This window comes from Plutella xylostella, chromosome 17, assembly GCF_932276165.1.
Source record: "Plutella xylostella chromosome 17, ilPluXylo3.1, whole genome shotgun sequence".
Taxonomy (NCBI): Eukaryota; Metazoa; Arthropoda; class Insecta; order Lepidoptera; family Plutellidae; genus Plutella; species Plutella xylostella.
In genome coordinates this window covers 8602737-8619573 of record NC_063997.1, presented here as the reverse complement: position 1 = coordinate 8619573, position 16837 = coordinate 8602737, and the positions used below count along the sequence as shown (strand labels likewise).

Genomic DNA, 16837 nt, shown 5'->3' with positions numbered 1-16837 from the left:
TTCTGTCTTTACTTAATGTCTGTCTATATATTTATTATCTTGATGATGATGTTTATGCCGCTCGCCTGCCGATTACTAATTTATTGTTCATGTCCTGTTGTTGAAAATGTGAAAACAGATAGCTAAGCTATCATAATAAGTGAACATATAATATTACTTATTATGAGAGATATAGCATAGCTTATAAACATCATCGATACCATTCATCACGTGAGATTCTGCCCGTAAGTGCTACAGAATGAGATTAAAATTATTTTAGAATAAGCCGTTAATTACCTTTGCATTGAAGGAGTAAACATTGTAATTGAATGCGAACTCTACAGCCGTGTAAACAAAAGTTGGATGAATGTAAACTTGGCTCTGTAGACAATAAGCGTATAATTTCCTTGTACTAGCGGCCCGGGCGGCTCTTCCAGCGAGCGACTGTGGGTAATGTTATTCTATGTCTAGTGCACTAGTACCTACTTACCTAGCTCCAGGACTATGCATGATATTGTTTTCTTGCATTTAAGAGATTTTGGTTGCGACACATACCAATTTTTATTTTTAGGGAGGTCAGAAAATGTTTGCAAAGATAGCGCGTATTGACTATGACAAAGGTAATTAAGTAGGTATATGCACTGCTTATAAAATTATATTTTGTAATGAAGGTGTAGTTGTCAACTTACAATCTTAATGGTATCACACATGTTGGTACTTTTTAAAGTTATGTTACTTACTTACTCCGCTGGATCAGCGACCCAAAGCGAGTCTTGGCCTCCGATACAAGAGATCGCCACTTCTGCGCCAAAGTTATGTTGAACAGCATTTTTCGAATAAAACGAAAGATTTGGTGAAAACTGTAAAAGTATTCAGCGCGGACAGGTCGAGGCTAATTAGTATGACAAAGCCTCCGCGGACCGCACCTACGTCCGGAATTCCAGATGTGGCTATTACCACAGACACTGAAAACTATGCCTTCCTAATTTGGACTCTAAACTTACAACGCTGAAGTAGACTTTGAAACGGGAGCTAGGGCGTGTCAATTGCAAAATGAACACTGTCTCAAATGAGTAGGCTGTAGAATGGAAACCGAGATTTTCCCGTAATACTGTCCCAGTTACGTGGAATTTCAACTTTCAGTTTGTTATGTTTATAATAAGAACCTATACATAGTACTTAACTGTAAAAACACTGCTTCTTGGAGGATTTTAAAAGAACAGATTAAATTATTTACTACAACCATTTAGTTTAGATAAATATAACGATATACGAGATATAATAAATTCTTAACGGGGATATTATTGTATTAGGTCAGGGGCGGAATCTAGACCCCCATATCTGGTGTAAGAAGCGGGAGCTTACTCTACTGAGCCACCGCCCTGATAGTTAATACTAATGCCACAACATACTTCACATGATATTCTCCAAACAAAAATGTCATCACAATTTCCCGACACATTTCCTCATCCGTTAATCCGGAGCTGAGCGACTCAGGGGGTCACTCTATATAACTAAAAACAATGTTTCGGAGCGCTGCCGCGTGAGCCACGACTCTATCTCGTTGTATTAAAAGTGCCGATTACACGAAAGCTCTCGTTCGTTCCTTTTTCGTCAGTATAGAGTGACCCCGCAGGTAGGCGGCAGTCTAAGCACGTCTCCCGTACTCGAACCGGTCTAAACCGATTACATCGACTAAATACACCTTCCGACTCGATCACAATCGATAATTTACTTGTCTCTCGTATCGGCACCTTTAGCCAGCCTTCACGGTGGAGCCAAGCTTTTGCACGACATCACGATCCGTTATGTAGGAAGCTCTAAAGTTGCTAGAGACACCCGTGTTTTATAAGTTAGTCCAATAGACTTCAGAAGTTAATCCAATAGTTATCTGTAGTAAAACATACAAGTTTATCTAAAGGAAACCAGGAACTTTAGTTTTGGGAAGTTCATCACATCAATACAGTTCCGGTTTCACGGACAAGCTTACGGCTTTGTCAAAGGACCCCTAAACTAAAACAGCCAAAGATTCTTGAAGCCGAGACCTTTTTACGCGTGACAATAAAATCAGTATAAGTGCCCAGTAAATTTAGCAAGAAGCTATCAGAAGCAGTGCCTAAACGAAGCACTAAAACGGTTGTAAGCTGGCTTGCCATTGGCGCAACGGGCGCCGATAGTTGTCTATGGCGAGTAATTACTAGGTCTATCTTGACTACGGGCCAACTATTTTCTGCGTCGTTTAGGGTTCATTGTCTTTAGTAATTTGTTGCTGCATTCAGTGCATTTCAACGGGCAGGTAGTTTATCGGCATTCTGTGCGTTGTGTTAAGTGAAGGGTAAGTTTAAAGCTAAATAAGTTAAATAGTTGTACAATATTCAAAGCATTTTCTCTTTACAACCCGTATGTGTATTTCCTACGATGAGAAAATGTATTCTGTTTATTCGTTTAAAACGTAAAAAAACACAGTAAGTATAATTCAATCTTAGTTCGGGTAATATTTGAAATGGAAAAAAAGGAGTCCGCCAGCTCAATACTCGTGGGAAGTGGCCCTTTCCCTTACTTTTATTTGCAAATTCACCTACTTTATACGTATTCCTCAACTTGTTAAAATTTTTAGTTTATGTTCGTTAATGTCGTCTCGTATAACGGGCTAACTAAAGTTTAAGGGCCACATTTATTTCATAACTTATATTTTAGTTAATAAAATATAGGGGTGTCTAGGAAATATTTCATTCACATCCAGAGAGTAAATGGTGGATTCGTTCACATCAGCTATAGTTGGCTTGGTGACACCACCACAGGGTTGTCTCCTATAATTTTATAATATCAGTATAAATCAGAGTTCCCTCCACACTCACACGCCGCGTCGCCGCGAGGGGGGGCTGGCACATCCCTTCGCCTGTCTACTTTACACACCTCAGCTAAACCTCTTATACTAAAACTTCCAACACTGTTTAATGTTTCCACTGAGAAATATTTTGTAAAATATTTTCTTGTTTACTCCCACAGAAATATTCCAAGCGTCTTCCTCCGCAGTTTTGGTGAAGAGCACGTCACTATTACGATTTACCCGTATTAAGATCTCGTGTAATCTCTGCTTAGATTCGTAGATACTTATCAAAATATAGCTATTTCGTAACCTTGCCTTACAAACATGAATCCCCTTCAAATTGCATCCATAAAAACCTAATAACCAGTAATCGATGGTAAAAGCCTGCAGGAATAGCCGCTAATGGCGTCATATCATCATATTGGGCAGGACCTACGATAAATGGAGGTAAAACCTTCTATAAACACTGATTAGGGCTTGGTGCGTGCTTCGTTGTTTTTGCCCGCGGTTATCCTCTCATGATTTATTCTCTGCCTGCCCGGAATATGATTACCAGAATGTTTTGCGGAGATACAGTGCCTTAACTACCTACCTATTGCCACATTTGTTCGCGGCTTACGCCCGCAAAAGAAAGTAATGGCCCGGAATGTTAGTATTGTATGTACGGTGTACGTACGCAGGCAATGAGTGCATTTTTTATGAATTCCGCGGGGTTTTCGCAAATATTGTCTTCAGTTTATCACTGTGGGTAGAAATACTCGTAGCCATTCAGATTCATTTTTGATGGACTGTCCCGTGTGCGTTGGTATACTTGATATAAGTACCTACCTAAGATATATAGCCAATTCTTGTATAAGATAAATAATTAATATGAACATTGAATTTTCGAGATTGTAGTAGTTGCGTATCTGTACCCACCACTTCTTACCGCGAACTATTATAAACGTCACAAACGCACAATTTGGGGTATATCCAGAGGGTCTCTGACTTCTAATGGTTTGAATCCTGTACCATAGCTCAACGTAAACCTTCCTCAAAGTGTGTGACTGCAGTCTACCCAAAGATTTCTGCATACCTAGAACGTTTACGGTATTTTTTCAAGTTTTCATGTATAAAACCTAAAAGTATAACCAAAGTCAGATACCCACAAATAAAATAAGTATTTAGGTACATGTAACTATCTTCAATAACGTTAAGTACAGCTTAACGGGAGTCGAGAAGAAGCCAAATGAGGGTAAAACCTACTTAATGTAGTAGGTTCCTCTACTATCGAGATGCTTACTGAAATAAAAAGTTTTCCCTTGTTTTCTCACAGTAATTAGTTGGATGTTTAGATTAGTTACTTTAAGAGATACAATAGTATTTTTTCGTGGGTTTATTTCTTACAAATTATATCCACTGCATGCACATAGAGGTCTCCCACAAGGAGTATCACAATACTCTTTCTTCCGTCGTCCTCAAATCCTCATCTAACGTCTAAATGCCTAGCCTTGGTATAAAATAAAAAAATCTAACTCTTTCTTGTAAGTACATAAGTTAAACCACTTACTATATTTACCTGTAAAGTAATCACGCTTTGGATATTTGCGTAGAGAATTTCAAGTAACTACATTTATTTCTACGGGGATTTCGGCCATGAGCTGAGCTTGCATAAAATGATAAAGTAATTAGTCGCCGGCATATTTGCCGTGTTTCATCAAATAAGTATAAATTGGCGGGAGGTCCGGCGCGGTCAGTGTCGCGTGATTCATGCACTGCTCGCCACCAATATGATTAACTCCGAGCTGCAGCCACCCTCGCCCGGAGGGTCACTCTATACTGACGAAAAACTAACGAACGAGAGCTGTCGTGCAATAGAGTCGTAGCTCACGCAGCAGCACTCCGAAACATAGTTTGTTGTCATTTAGAATGACCCCCAAGCCTCGCGAAGCCACAGACAACCGATAACTTTAAAATTCACTCTTAACACCTACGTACTGAGGTTTAAAATCTATAAGTTCTCGAGTCCACTCTCTGCACATTTGTGCATCAACTGGAAGGTGCATCAAGTCCTGACTGTTTATAGAGTCAAACAGATTAAATACAAACGCTTACAGTAAAACCCGTGGGTGTATACAGAATATACATCTCATAGGAGTCTCTCATAATGTACCGATTAGAACCACTTCAAGATGAATTCTCATGTAACATACTCGTATCTACAGAGTACATATTACTGTCTGAAAGTAAAATATATGACACAGAATTCGTGTCATCCTGTGTCAATTTCAGCCACAATAACGTTGTTATTGCGAAATATTACATAAAAGAACCGTATCTAATACCACAAACAGCTTTACTATTTAACGATGCGGTAAACAGCGACCCAGCTGCATCGCTGGCATAAAATTTAAGCACTCGGCAATTTGGTCGCGCGTCACAAAAAGTAACTTGTAAAACCCTTAAGAAACAAGGCGTGTGCTGGTGGGGTGGCCTGCTGGCGGGAAAACGCTTGTATTTTCGGCCGCTCTAACAAGGGCTCTACATGACCGGAATATTTTGTCACCAATTTCCTTCGGCGAACGGCTTAGAAAGTTACTTAGAAGAGCTATGTGGGTATCTACCTGGGGTCTGGGGCGAGGTGTTATCGTGTATTTTATGTTGTTATTATAGAGCTCCGCTACGCTTCCTTGTTGTGGCTGCCTTCGCAAGGAAACGGTAGACTGTTGTGTTTATTACTTGCACTAACAGTATCTGCTTGTTGTTTATAAGATTTCAATAGATGTAGTCATTATAGTGCGTCACATGCGATATGTTGCTTCCTCGAAGTGAGGCAATGTGCTGGATTAACTATTCACGCTTTGTCTGACCGCTACAAATTTGAATCCCATCCGTTCCCTATGAACATCTTCTCAAGATGCCCCGATAGGCGGCCGCCAGCCTATACATCACTTAAAACGACAGAGTATAAATCTGGAGGGGTCTGTCTACTCGTTATTTGTGGGCTCAGCGTGGAATGGTTTCGGGTGAATATTAACGATATCGCCAATTTTCCGCGAGCTTAGTCCCGTCGCAATTTCCCGCCAATTGAGCAATCGTATCGCATCAGCTATGGCCACGCGAAGTCACGATGACGCGGCATTTTTTCTTCTAGTTGCATCTATCTCCCTTTCCCTCGCGCCGGCACACCCTGTATCAAACTGCAAACGCGCCCATCCCCGAGTCTTTCTAAACAGCAAAAATATGCAGGGTGCACTGTGCGCTGGGTGCGTTCAAACGACTTCGCCTCAAAAAAGTTTACATCGACAAGGTTGAGTATTTCCACTTAAAGTTCAAAGCTTGAGCCAGTACGTGGTAGTTCGCTTGCAACGCTAAGCTGAGTTTAAACAACTGCGGTTTAGTAAACTTGAATCAGAAAGCTATCTGTTGTTAAGTTACACTATTGAGGATTATTTGCTGATATAAGTTACAACACAGTAGTTAAAACTTATTGCATAATTTATCAGAAATATCCTCAATAACACCCCAATATCGATTAACTTTTTCAACGGGTTTATTACTGCATAAGGACGATATTATATTATGTATCACTAACTGATACAAGTATCTAAATATACTGCTGCGAAGAAGTCGTGTTTTTCCCTCATATATTTAGTGATGTCCGAGCATGATGCATCCATTTGCTGAAGCGCCAGTCTCCGGGCAGTTGTAACGGAGACGCATCGCGTGTCAACGTCAAGATTATCCTAACTGGCCCTAACTCGCGTTATGTCAGTAATTCGACGGAAACTATTCGTGTACCATCCATCACAACTTCACGTGGCCGGCAGTGTATCCCCCTCAGCACTTAGCTATTCCGTTGACTGTACAAGATCGAGAGCTAGCGAACCAAACGATTAAAACTCCTCAAACTTTTACTTAAAAAAAATGCTAACAAGAGCCATTTGCAAAACTCGTCGGCAAAACAAACTGGGAATAAAAATCAAGATTCGTCAGCAGAAGAAATAAAAGGTGCTATATGGGTTTTACTAAACCAAATTTGCGGCGAAAAGAAAAATTCTGCTAACTGTTAACGTTAAAAAACCTTTATTGATGTTTTCTTTGAGCAGGGGTTTCCCACAATACCGGGCGGAACCTTTTGTTGCCTCAGTAATAAAGCTACGGAGCCCTCTCTTGTACAAATACCGACTAAGAATACTGAACCTGCTGTAGCATTATGAGAAGATTAGTCTGCAAAGCGGAGCCTGCTCCCACACAGCTGGCACACCTCAAAAGGCTTTGTGTATGTACTCTGTGCTTTGAAATTGATCATTGTTGATATGTTGAAATATAATTTTCCTTTTCTCAGATCGCGGGTTATCGTGGTCGAGATCGTATTTATTTTTGTGCACGCTTTGAGTTTTCTTTATTTCCATTAAATTGTGTAAGCTCATTGAATAGAGTACGTTCATTTTGGGTATAGTAAGTACTTAGAATATATTATTTTAAATACTCAGGTAATCCATAATTCTCGGACCCAACTGCATAAATCTATGTAAAAACAATACAGTCAATACGTATATCAATGCTCTCATCATCAATTCTATAATCATAACTAAATACCTAACACGTACTTGTTAAAAAATCAGCCACATCTAAAATTATAATGGCCAACACTGTGAGCTATAACTGCCTGAATCTGCTATTTCCGTATTTAATTCTTGATAATATTCCTGTTTAAAATCCTAAATGGAAAATTATTTAGTCATCCCGACAATTTCTGCAGAGAAACGGTCGCAAAATGTAACAATTTAATAGCAATTAAAATGCCTCGAACAAGCCAGAGGAAGTATGAGCGCACGCTCTACTTCACCTCAATCAGAAGTTACGCGAAATATTAAAATAATAAGTGACAAAAAATACCTGTGAAGAGATTAGTCTCTCAGTTTTCTCGGCTTCGTAGCATTGTTAGGGCGTCTTGCACAACAAAGTTAAATAAAATTAAATAGTTTGTCTCTTGCTCTGACAGTATAATGTCAGAGCAAGAGGTCATAGATTTAATTTTATTTAACTTTGTTGTGCAAGACGCCCTTAGTGTAAAACTCATGGAGGATGTAAATGTCATGCCCCGGAATGAAAAGACTTATATTAAATCAGTTTACATTTACATATTCATCTAACCCCCTTATTCATAAATGAATTTTTTTGTCCCTCTCTCTCAAAGAACAATTTGTTCTCTGACAGAGAGGGACAAATCAGTTTATAGCTTTTCTATGAATAAGGGGGTACGTTCATATATAAACAAAAAATATACCCAATTGGGTTAAATATAACAGTTACATTTATTACAAATTATGGTAATTCTATCACTAGCAATATTTTCCGTTTTGCATAATTATGTAAGAAATAGACATAAATCACCTTACTGTCATGACACAACCGAGACCCAAAACACCAGGAAATCATAAACGTCTGCAAGTCCCGCAATCGCCCAGAACTGCATGTAACTTTCATTACAGGCGTCGCATGAATCATTAACACGCGTCATCCAGTGACGCCGCCACGCTCCAACTTCACTCGCTCTATATGTGGAATTTCCCTGGAGTAATTGGAAATCTCATTACCAGTAAGTCCACATGTGCTCGTGACAGGTGAATGATCGTGCTACGCTCATATCCGCCATTGGAACTTATTGCTTTTTGTGAACGCCGCGCGAGCTAAGCTCTTCGAATCGACGGTAACTTAAATGGCTACTGTTTTCATGGCTAATGTTGCAAGTGTTTATTCAGCAAGTCATAATATTTTATTGAGACTTATGTGTTGCAAAAAAATCACACACATAGTAAATCTCAATAAACATGACTCCTGAATAAACACATGCCTATCCGTAGCTATTTGGTGCGCTGCGCCGGCCGCAAAACAAAATGTCCGGGCAGTTAATTAGGTGTATAAATCACAAAAGAGTTGCAATATGCAGTTGCCCTGACCCTTTGGCAGCCGCCCTTACCACGGAGTGTTTATGACAAGTTGTGAAATTGGCTCGGCGCGTACACGGCTGAAAATTCGCCTGCCATTCGCCAGTTTTGATAAACCGGATCGACTGGAGCGTTAAATTTTGAAACTATATTAGCGTCATCGTGCCTACATGCGGAATACTCGTATAATATTATAATTTAATGATCGTGTTATGAGATGAATGTTTGAAATGAAAACAATTGTATTGATTGGATTTCACTCTGACAGATCGTTCCTGTTTTCTATAAATAACTGATAATGATGGTGTCTAGTATGAAATACGATGTAAGAGGCTATGGAATCTACGGATTTTATGGGACACTTTTGATAAACGATATACATTCAAGAACCACGGGAGAGCATTTACATAAGAACCGTTTTCGTTTTTAACTATGAAAGCCAGTTTGACGACATTCCGCCAGTCCTGAGGTTAGACGACATGCACGTCTCAAATATCAAATACGAAGATGAATCTGAAACTATCTCATTCGTAAGCAGAAACTTGTACAATATAGGAATGAGTATGAATATTCAGGCAGCCTATTCCTGACAACTTAGCGTTTCTAAAGCGATTAGGTATTCGACTTGAAGGGTACAGCAGCTCCTATATATATATAGGTATAAATATAACGCACTGTACTACGTAATGATCGTTTACTTTCTACAGCGATTCATGATCGGTACATAGATGCTATATTGGTATGATATGATGTCTGGCTGGATCTCACTATGTGTGCCCTATTCCTCATCAGGCCGTAATCAGCCACTGCTGGAGCCACTATAGGCTAGTTAGTAAAAAAGGTATTTAGGTTTAAATATGTTTAGCGTTTGGTAAAAGATCTCCTAAGTATCTCAGAATAAGGTACCACGAGCTCCCTGCATGTGCAGGATAACAAGGTTCGTCAGCGATTTGGCAGAGCGGCGGCGGCGGCGGCGGCGGCGGTGCGAGCAGTTCTGTACTATTGTATGAAGACAATATGAGAGCATTTATCAAACACGGCGGCGACGACGGCTCAATATTTTTATTCTTCTTCGCATGTTATCTTTTCCATGAGGCAAGGTTTTTTTCTTTCATAAGTAATTTGTACGCTTAATAACACTTTATGCATTTCGAGAAAATTTTACTTGCATAGTTTTTATGAAACGACTAAACCACTTTCAAATGTTGTCACATTATCTTTTGGATTTTGCCCATTACATTAGTATTCGAGAAACTTGACACACACTTTCCCAAAGGGCAGAATCTTAACAATGTGAAAAAACATTCTCTAAATTCGTTATGTATATTTTAAACAATCTACGACCGTAGAGCCTGTTCGTAGACTTCGTAGCATGTGCCACAGCTTGACCCGCGGGCCACCGACAGATCGTTTACGTTGTTTATCGCTTGTAATCATAAACTTTTAATAGAACGTAAAAGGGCCATAAAACGGCGAAAGTTTAAGAGTTTCAAGCAGACACTATCGCCCGATTGCGTAATGGCCGAAGCGATAACCTGAACAAAATTGGATCCCTCGTAATACTTTGACGACTGAAATCACCTATGATATTGTTTGAAACTGTCGGCGAAGTTACTGGGGGCCAGAACTTGCGAATCCTTCCCAACAAGTTGAATCCGCTTGGAACAAGTTCCCCGGAGTGAGCGCCACCGACACACACTTGTTTCTTTCGGGAAAGTGGAAAAACAAAAGAAAAGCGGAAATCCCTTGCTCAGCTCGTCTCGTATCGATGCATATGCAGTGAGCGGGGGGAGAGGCGGGGGCGGGGAGGGATTGGAGCTTCTTCAAAATAAAATCACGAATCCGTCCAGGAAATTGTTTCTTACTTTCCACCACATCATGAGCAGAAACTTCCCGTCTGATCCGGACTTATTTCTTACGGGCAGTAGTACACGTAATCGATTATTGCAAGTTACTTTATATGGCAATGTGTTTGTACTGCAAGACACAGAGGTGGTAATTGGGTGCGCTACAAGAGCGAGACCTTGACCACTGCTGGAGGCTGGTGGGCGCGGCTCGGAGCTTTCCTCTCGAGCCATTGTGCCCCGTCCCGGCGCAGGCAACACCTGCCATGTTCTCTACATATTTATATTTAATAGCTTTGGCATTGATTAAACACCTTTCGCAACAAATACCTCTATAATAATTCATATTATAGACTCTGTCATGATATCACCGACGACTATTACGAAACGCTCCAACTCTAAAGTTACTAAAAAGGCCACTTTGTCACTCATTATCTGGCCTTTAAATAAAATTGATGGCGTAATTTTATCAACAACTTGGGTCATAAAATGTTTTAGGCTTTACGTTTATTTTATAGAGCGATGAACCTTTAAAGAAGCTTATAATAATAAATTCGTTTAAATGGGAAATAGTCCCCGGTGCGTTGCCGTAAAAGCTGAATTCTGAATGAGCCAAGTCGAGCCTACGAACTCGAGTATTTGACTGTACAAACACTTCAAAAAAATCATCATAAAGTTGTTTTGAATACCTCTTAGCTTATGCTTATGATAACAATCGGCTGGTCCGATGACCTCAAATCGGAATACCCGCGAGATGGTTTGGCGCGTAGTTTAGACATCAACGAGCAGCCTGCGCCGCCGCCGCCGCCGCCCGTGAATAGTAATGACTCGTGGTATTTGTACACACCGGCTCTGGCGAGATCGCCTCGAGTGGGGCAGAGAGCGGTGAGCAGAGTCGCCCGGCCGCCCGCAGCCGCGCCGCACGCCAACAACCACCACAATCCCAGGTGCATCAATCATATATCATCGCCCCGAATCGATCCTTCGATCCCAAACTCCAATACGACTTTTCAACTAAAACTTTTCTCCGCTTGTTTCAGATGCCTTCGAAAGTGAATCTGTTTGCTTGAGCGGTTTGACAGTCGCATGGAACAGTAAACAGTGTCGGCGCCGTGTATTGAAATGTGAATCTTTTACGTGGTGTTGAAGCGTTTGTGAATTTATTACCGAGTGTACCGATGAAGTTTAACGTGTGACGGCTTATTGTTCTTTTGGTTTTCTGACAATCTTTCGAAATGGAGACCGAGGAGCTTACGAAACTCGTCGATGGAATATACAAGGTAAGACTTTTATAGTTTTTGTGCTTTTTATTATACATATTTATATTTTTTCATTCCCCTATTTAGAAAGAAAAGTTTCGGGAGTGAATGTTTAGGTGAGGATGAGAGTGAATTCTTGGCGGCAAACGTCAGGAGTGCTTAGTGAGGTGGTGCGTTCTAGCCCCGAGCTATAGGGGTTGGTCGCGCCGCCGTCGCCCGCGGGGCAAACTCGGCTAACTTTCAGACCACAAGCGTTTGGCTCTAAAAATACAACACGTTTTTGTTTTATCACCTGAGCTTCTGAATACAAAAATTAGGAAAGATGAGTTATGACAAGTTTTAAATAAGTTGTTAATACCGTGTGCTGCGTATGCGTACTAACTTCACTTTTTTAGCAGCATAGGTACCTACCTAGACCGATATTTAATACAACGCCACAATAAACCATATTTCGAGAAAAGCAATCGCGAATTCTATTATAACTATAGGTAGAGGATAATTCATTTATGAAATTGAATCAAACATAAAGACGTATACAGCCGAATTGATTGCCAATTTACTAGATGGAAATATCACATTTATGTTAGCCATGTAGGCATATTCTGTCTTCTACATATTCGGGGCAATAACATACAAGACGAAGTTGCCAACTAGTTATTTATTTTCGTTATGTTTTATGTGTTTGTTATGTTGTACCTGACATACACAATAGGTACGCGTAAACAAGATTAGTTGAAACTTTTTGTATGCGGAAGCATATTCTTCTAATTGCGGAGATAGTTAGGAAAGTTTTGTGAGATATATTTTAGTACTTGCTTACCAATCTAGATAAGATTTGAATGTGCAGTACTTTGTGTACAAGTACATATCAAACCATATACTTAATTGCATTTATTCTTCATAGCGGGCCGGTAACAATCACTAGAGCTAAGCTAGGATTTGTTGTCGTGGTAAATTAGGGATGGTGATTTAGATTACCGTCATCGTCAGTCACTGATATGGCAGGGTATATTGACTATTATAATATATGTATACGAAAATATTTTATTTAGATAAGTCCTACTCTTTTTTAATGCATACGTTGAATAACCAGTGTGTAACCAGTCCGATACCGATGCAAAGGTCAGCTGCACCTGCCTCAGCAAAATGTCAAGGACAATCAAGTACTTGTAATGTTTATAAAAAAACTGTTACACGATTTCTCCGCTCGATTATTTTAAGCAACATTCCTTACAAATTAAGTCAATAGACTTTATGTACTATTCAAAGATGTGTCTAACCATTACACTCTAATGAATAAAATGGTTTGTATGATAATAAAAGAGAAATTGTTCTCCAAATATTCAATAAATGTTTGATGTATAAAATATTTACTCATTGATTTAAGATCGAATGTATCAGTAGTGTCTAGGATAGGTAAGGTACACAAAATACGATTGTAAAATATAAAATTCTGTTATTTTAGTAACTGTGTTCAGAATAAGCTAGATTTATTTTATGATATTCGTTACTACGTACACAAAATTGTTTCGAGAATTAAATACAACCTTTTCAATAAAACTGGGTAGTGTAAGATAGGTATTATAGGACTATAGGTGGGTCGTTTCCGTCAGTGAAAGTTATTTTGTATGAAAGTGCAGACGCGAGGTTGCAACACGATCAATGATAAATGCCTATAAATTATCAATAGAAAGTTCCCAGATCGGAGACGTGATCTTGTCTTAACCTTATTTAGTTTGCATTTTACTTAAACGGCAGATTAGTATCAACATCATTTTATATTTCACAATCTTTTATTTATACAGAGTGTTGCAAAAAGGGTAGGTATACTAAGCCGAAACCAGCATGTGCATTGTGCAGCATGTTATATCTAAGCGCGATACTGAAATCAGAATTACAAAATTGGTGAAAAATAATAATCATTTTCCATAGAAACTTAGTACCTAGGTCACGTGACTTTTTACTATGGAGAATGATTAAGGTTTTCTTTTCGCGAATTTTGAAATTCTGATTTCAGATTCGGGCTTAGATAATATAACATGCTGCACATGCTGGTTTCAGCTTAGTATACCCTTTTGGCAACACCCTGTATTAATCCGTAAAGAAAAGTCGTGGAGTTATTATCTTAGCGGAAAACCGTAGAGCGTTCAAGTCCAAAGACAGACATTCATCATTCAGCGAAGATAAAAGATATTAAAAATTCATAAAGTTACTTGCTCCATAAATTATCTTAAAATAAAATTACTTACGCTATAAAGTAAAAAATATGGGGCACTAATCCACGGTTTTATTGGTAAAATTTCCCTACCGGGCCTACAAAGGTTTGCTAATATAAGAACATTATTCAGAAGTAGCGTTTGTAATAAAATCTAATTATCTAAAAAAGCATTTAATTTTGAGTGCCCACCATAGGAACGGGCAAAATTTATCCTTTTAAAAGATTTGTAAAAAAATGCAATTAAATTATCCAAGACACAGACACCAGCATGAAAACCTTTAATATTCTATACTTGTGCAATAAAAAGTTATTAATAATGATAATAAAATAAAACAATACAGTCTAAGTTCAATTGTTTAGATAAAATTATTTTCTAACTGAGATTTTAATGACGCTTTTCAAGTAAGTACTCACTTATGTGTAAAAGAATAAGAGATAAAAATAAAATTAACGACATAGACGTGCATTCCAAGCATTAAATAAAATCTGTGAAAATGTTGCAGAGAGAGCGAAAACCCAAACACGTTTTAATTTTAAATTATGATAACAAGGTACGTGAGGCCGGGATTGTTCTCCTTTATTGTTTCTCCTGTGAGTCCTGTGACACCTAAATGAGGCACAGGGAAGGCCGTCAGCAGGTCCTGAGGTCACTTTAGCTTGGGAAAAACTTGGGAGTTTTTGAGTACCTAGTTGTATTTAAACTTAAACTTTACACGAACAAGATGATGTGTCACATTAAGTACAAAGCATGTGCGCATTTTTACTGTCAAGCTGTTTCAGGTTCAACCTAATGACAATTAACCATTATACCAATGAATACAGACGCAAATCTTCTAACCGTACTAATTCAAAATATGAGAAGAGGGTGTTATTTGTCGAGACGTTTCTGTTGCACTGACACTCCATCTTGTTTGCGTATTGTTAATCTAAGTATTAAACATACCGCATGACAGCTTTCGTTCGTTTTTTTTTACAAGCTAGAGTAAATTCCTGCGTAGCGCTCGCTTCCGGAATTTAATACAATTAGTAATCTACTGGACTTATTGCTTTATGAAGTGATTCTGATCAAGATAAAAGACGAGGCTATTTAACAGGAGTTCCTGTTAATCAAATTTTATTAGCCTATAAATTTAGCTTAGATAGCATTTATTCCAGTCCCGCTTTGTCAAAATTATATAGGTACCTTTCCAAGTCGAGTATCCTAAGCAAATATTCTTAGAAGGCAAACAAGAGAGCCTTATGATACAAGTTACACACATTACGCGAGTCAAAGTCAGATATGAAATGAGGCAAAACAAAACGATTGTTGCAAAAGTTTCCCTTTACGAAAGCACTTAATTTCCCGGGAAAGTTCTCAAGCGGCGTATCAACAGACGGGAGCAAATTACTTCATTTGTTTCCAAACGGGTTGCGCACGAATTCCCTATACGTGCCTCCCTACGCGCCGCCGCCGCCGCCGCCCGCGCTAATCTCAACAACAAATTAATCCATTTAGCTCACTTTTTACGTCCCCATTAACCATGTGGTAATAACGGCAATAAAATTAAATGATTATTAATCCTCTCATAACATAAGTATTAAGCATTCATAACATTGCACTAAACTATGGCTGAGTTGTAAAAATTACGGCATTATTTCGCAATTTAAATTTGGAACTCAAAGCACATATCCACCAACTTAAGTATCCGCTAACCCGTAGTTAATTGGATGTCTCTTGCAAACATAGCGTAGAGAAACAGCAGTGTTGTAATGGCGTTGGTTGCAGGTGGGCCTACGAATGGTGTAATAGAAATAGCAAAATATGTGCAGTGATAGTCGAGCCAAGGCTTTAGCTATTTCGCTCTTGAGTCTATTGAGCTTGTCATGTGGAAATATGAAGTTAATTAATTAAAGTAAGCAAAAACGTGGCTGCCATTACAAACCACTTAAAATGCGATAAAACTGTCGTATATTTTCATAGCAAGTTAAAGCTCGTCATGTGTAAATGGAGTGCGGCAGCATAATTCTGCCACAACACAAGTGAACAAGAGTAAACGTTTGGAAGTAAGTTGTAAAGCGGCGTGTTTCGGTTGAGGCGGCCCTTCGTGCGGGATTCAACTACTCTGATTAACGAAGGCGGGCACACAACCGTCTTTCTATGCGACCTCCTACAAACCTCATAATAAGAAGTATAAAGCCGAGTCGGAAGTCTCGCCTGCCAGTATAATGGCCACTCAATAAGACCAACTCGAATGAGTTTCATTATCGAATGTAGTGCAACCTCCTTGCTGTTATAAAGCTATCTAATCTATGGTCGATTGTTAACAGAAGATTAAAGGCTGGTTTTCTTGATAGGATCTCTATTAAAATAGTGATTAAACATTGATTGCATTCCAACATTCCAACTTAAGTAGAAGGTTAGCATAACAGTAGGTGTAGATAGTAGCTTGGCTGCTTAATCAAATAAAGGTAAAATGGAGAAAGCATAGACACATTTTTTTTATAACCCGCGTGTATTTTGATACGCAAATATACATGGAAAAAGAATTAATCTTCAAGCAATTATCGACTGTTCATTTGAATATTGTAATTGCTTTTGAATAGACTTCGTGTCACTTTCGCTTTGCCGACTAACCCACTCTGAGTATTGGGTAAAATTAAACATTTGTTACGGTTGATTAAGAAAACAATTCATTGCTCAGGTACCTATGTATATATTAAAACAATTTTATCATGTTCATTAATTACGGCAATTTATAACTTTCTCGGAAAAATAATATATAAAATATTCCAAT

General features: G+C 38.8%; 1 protein-coding gene across 1 annotated transcript in view; it reads left to right on the top strand.

Annotated features, from left to right (window-relative positions):
* Window positions 1-16837, top strand: part of LOC105389456 — a 148456-nt gene that overhangs the window by 90866 nt on the left and 40753 nt on the right. Inside the window, exon 3 of the mRNA XM_048626958.1 lies at window positions 11627-11866. Coding sequence (XP_048482915.1) covers window positions 11822-11866 — 45 coding nt within the window. The 5' untranslated portion in view covers window positions 11627-11821. The remainder of the gene's footprint in view (window positions 1-11626; window positions 11867-16837) is intronic.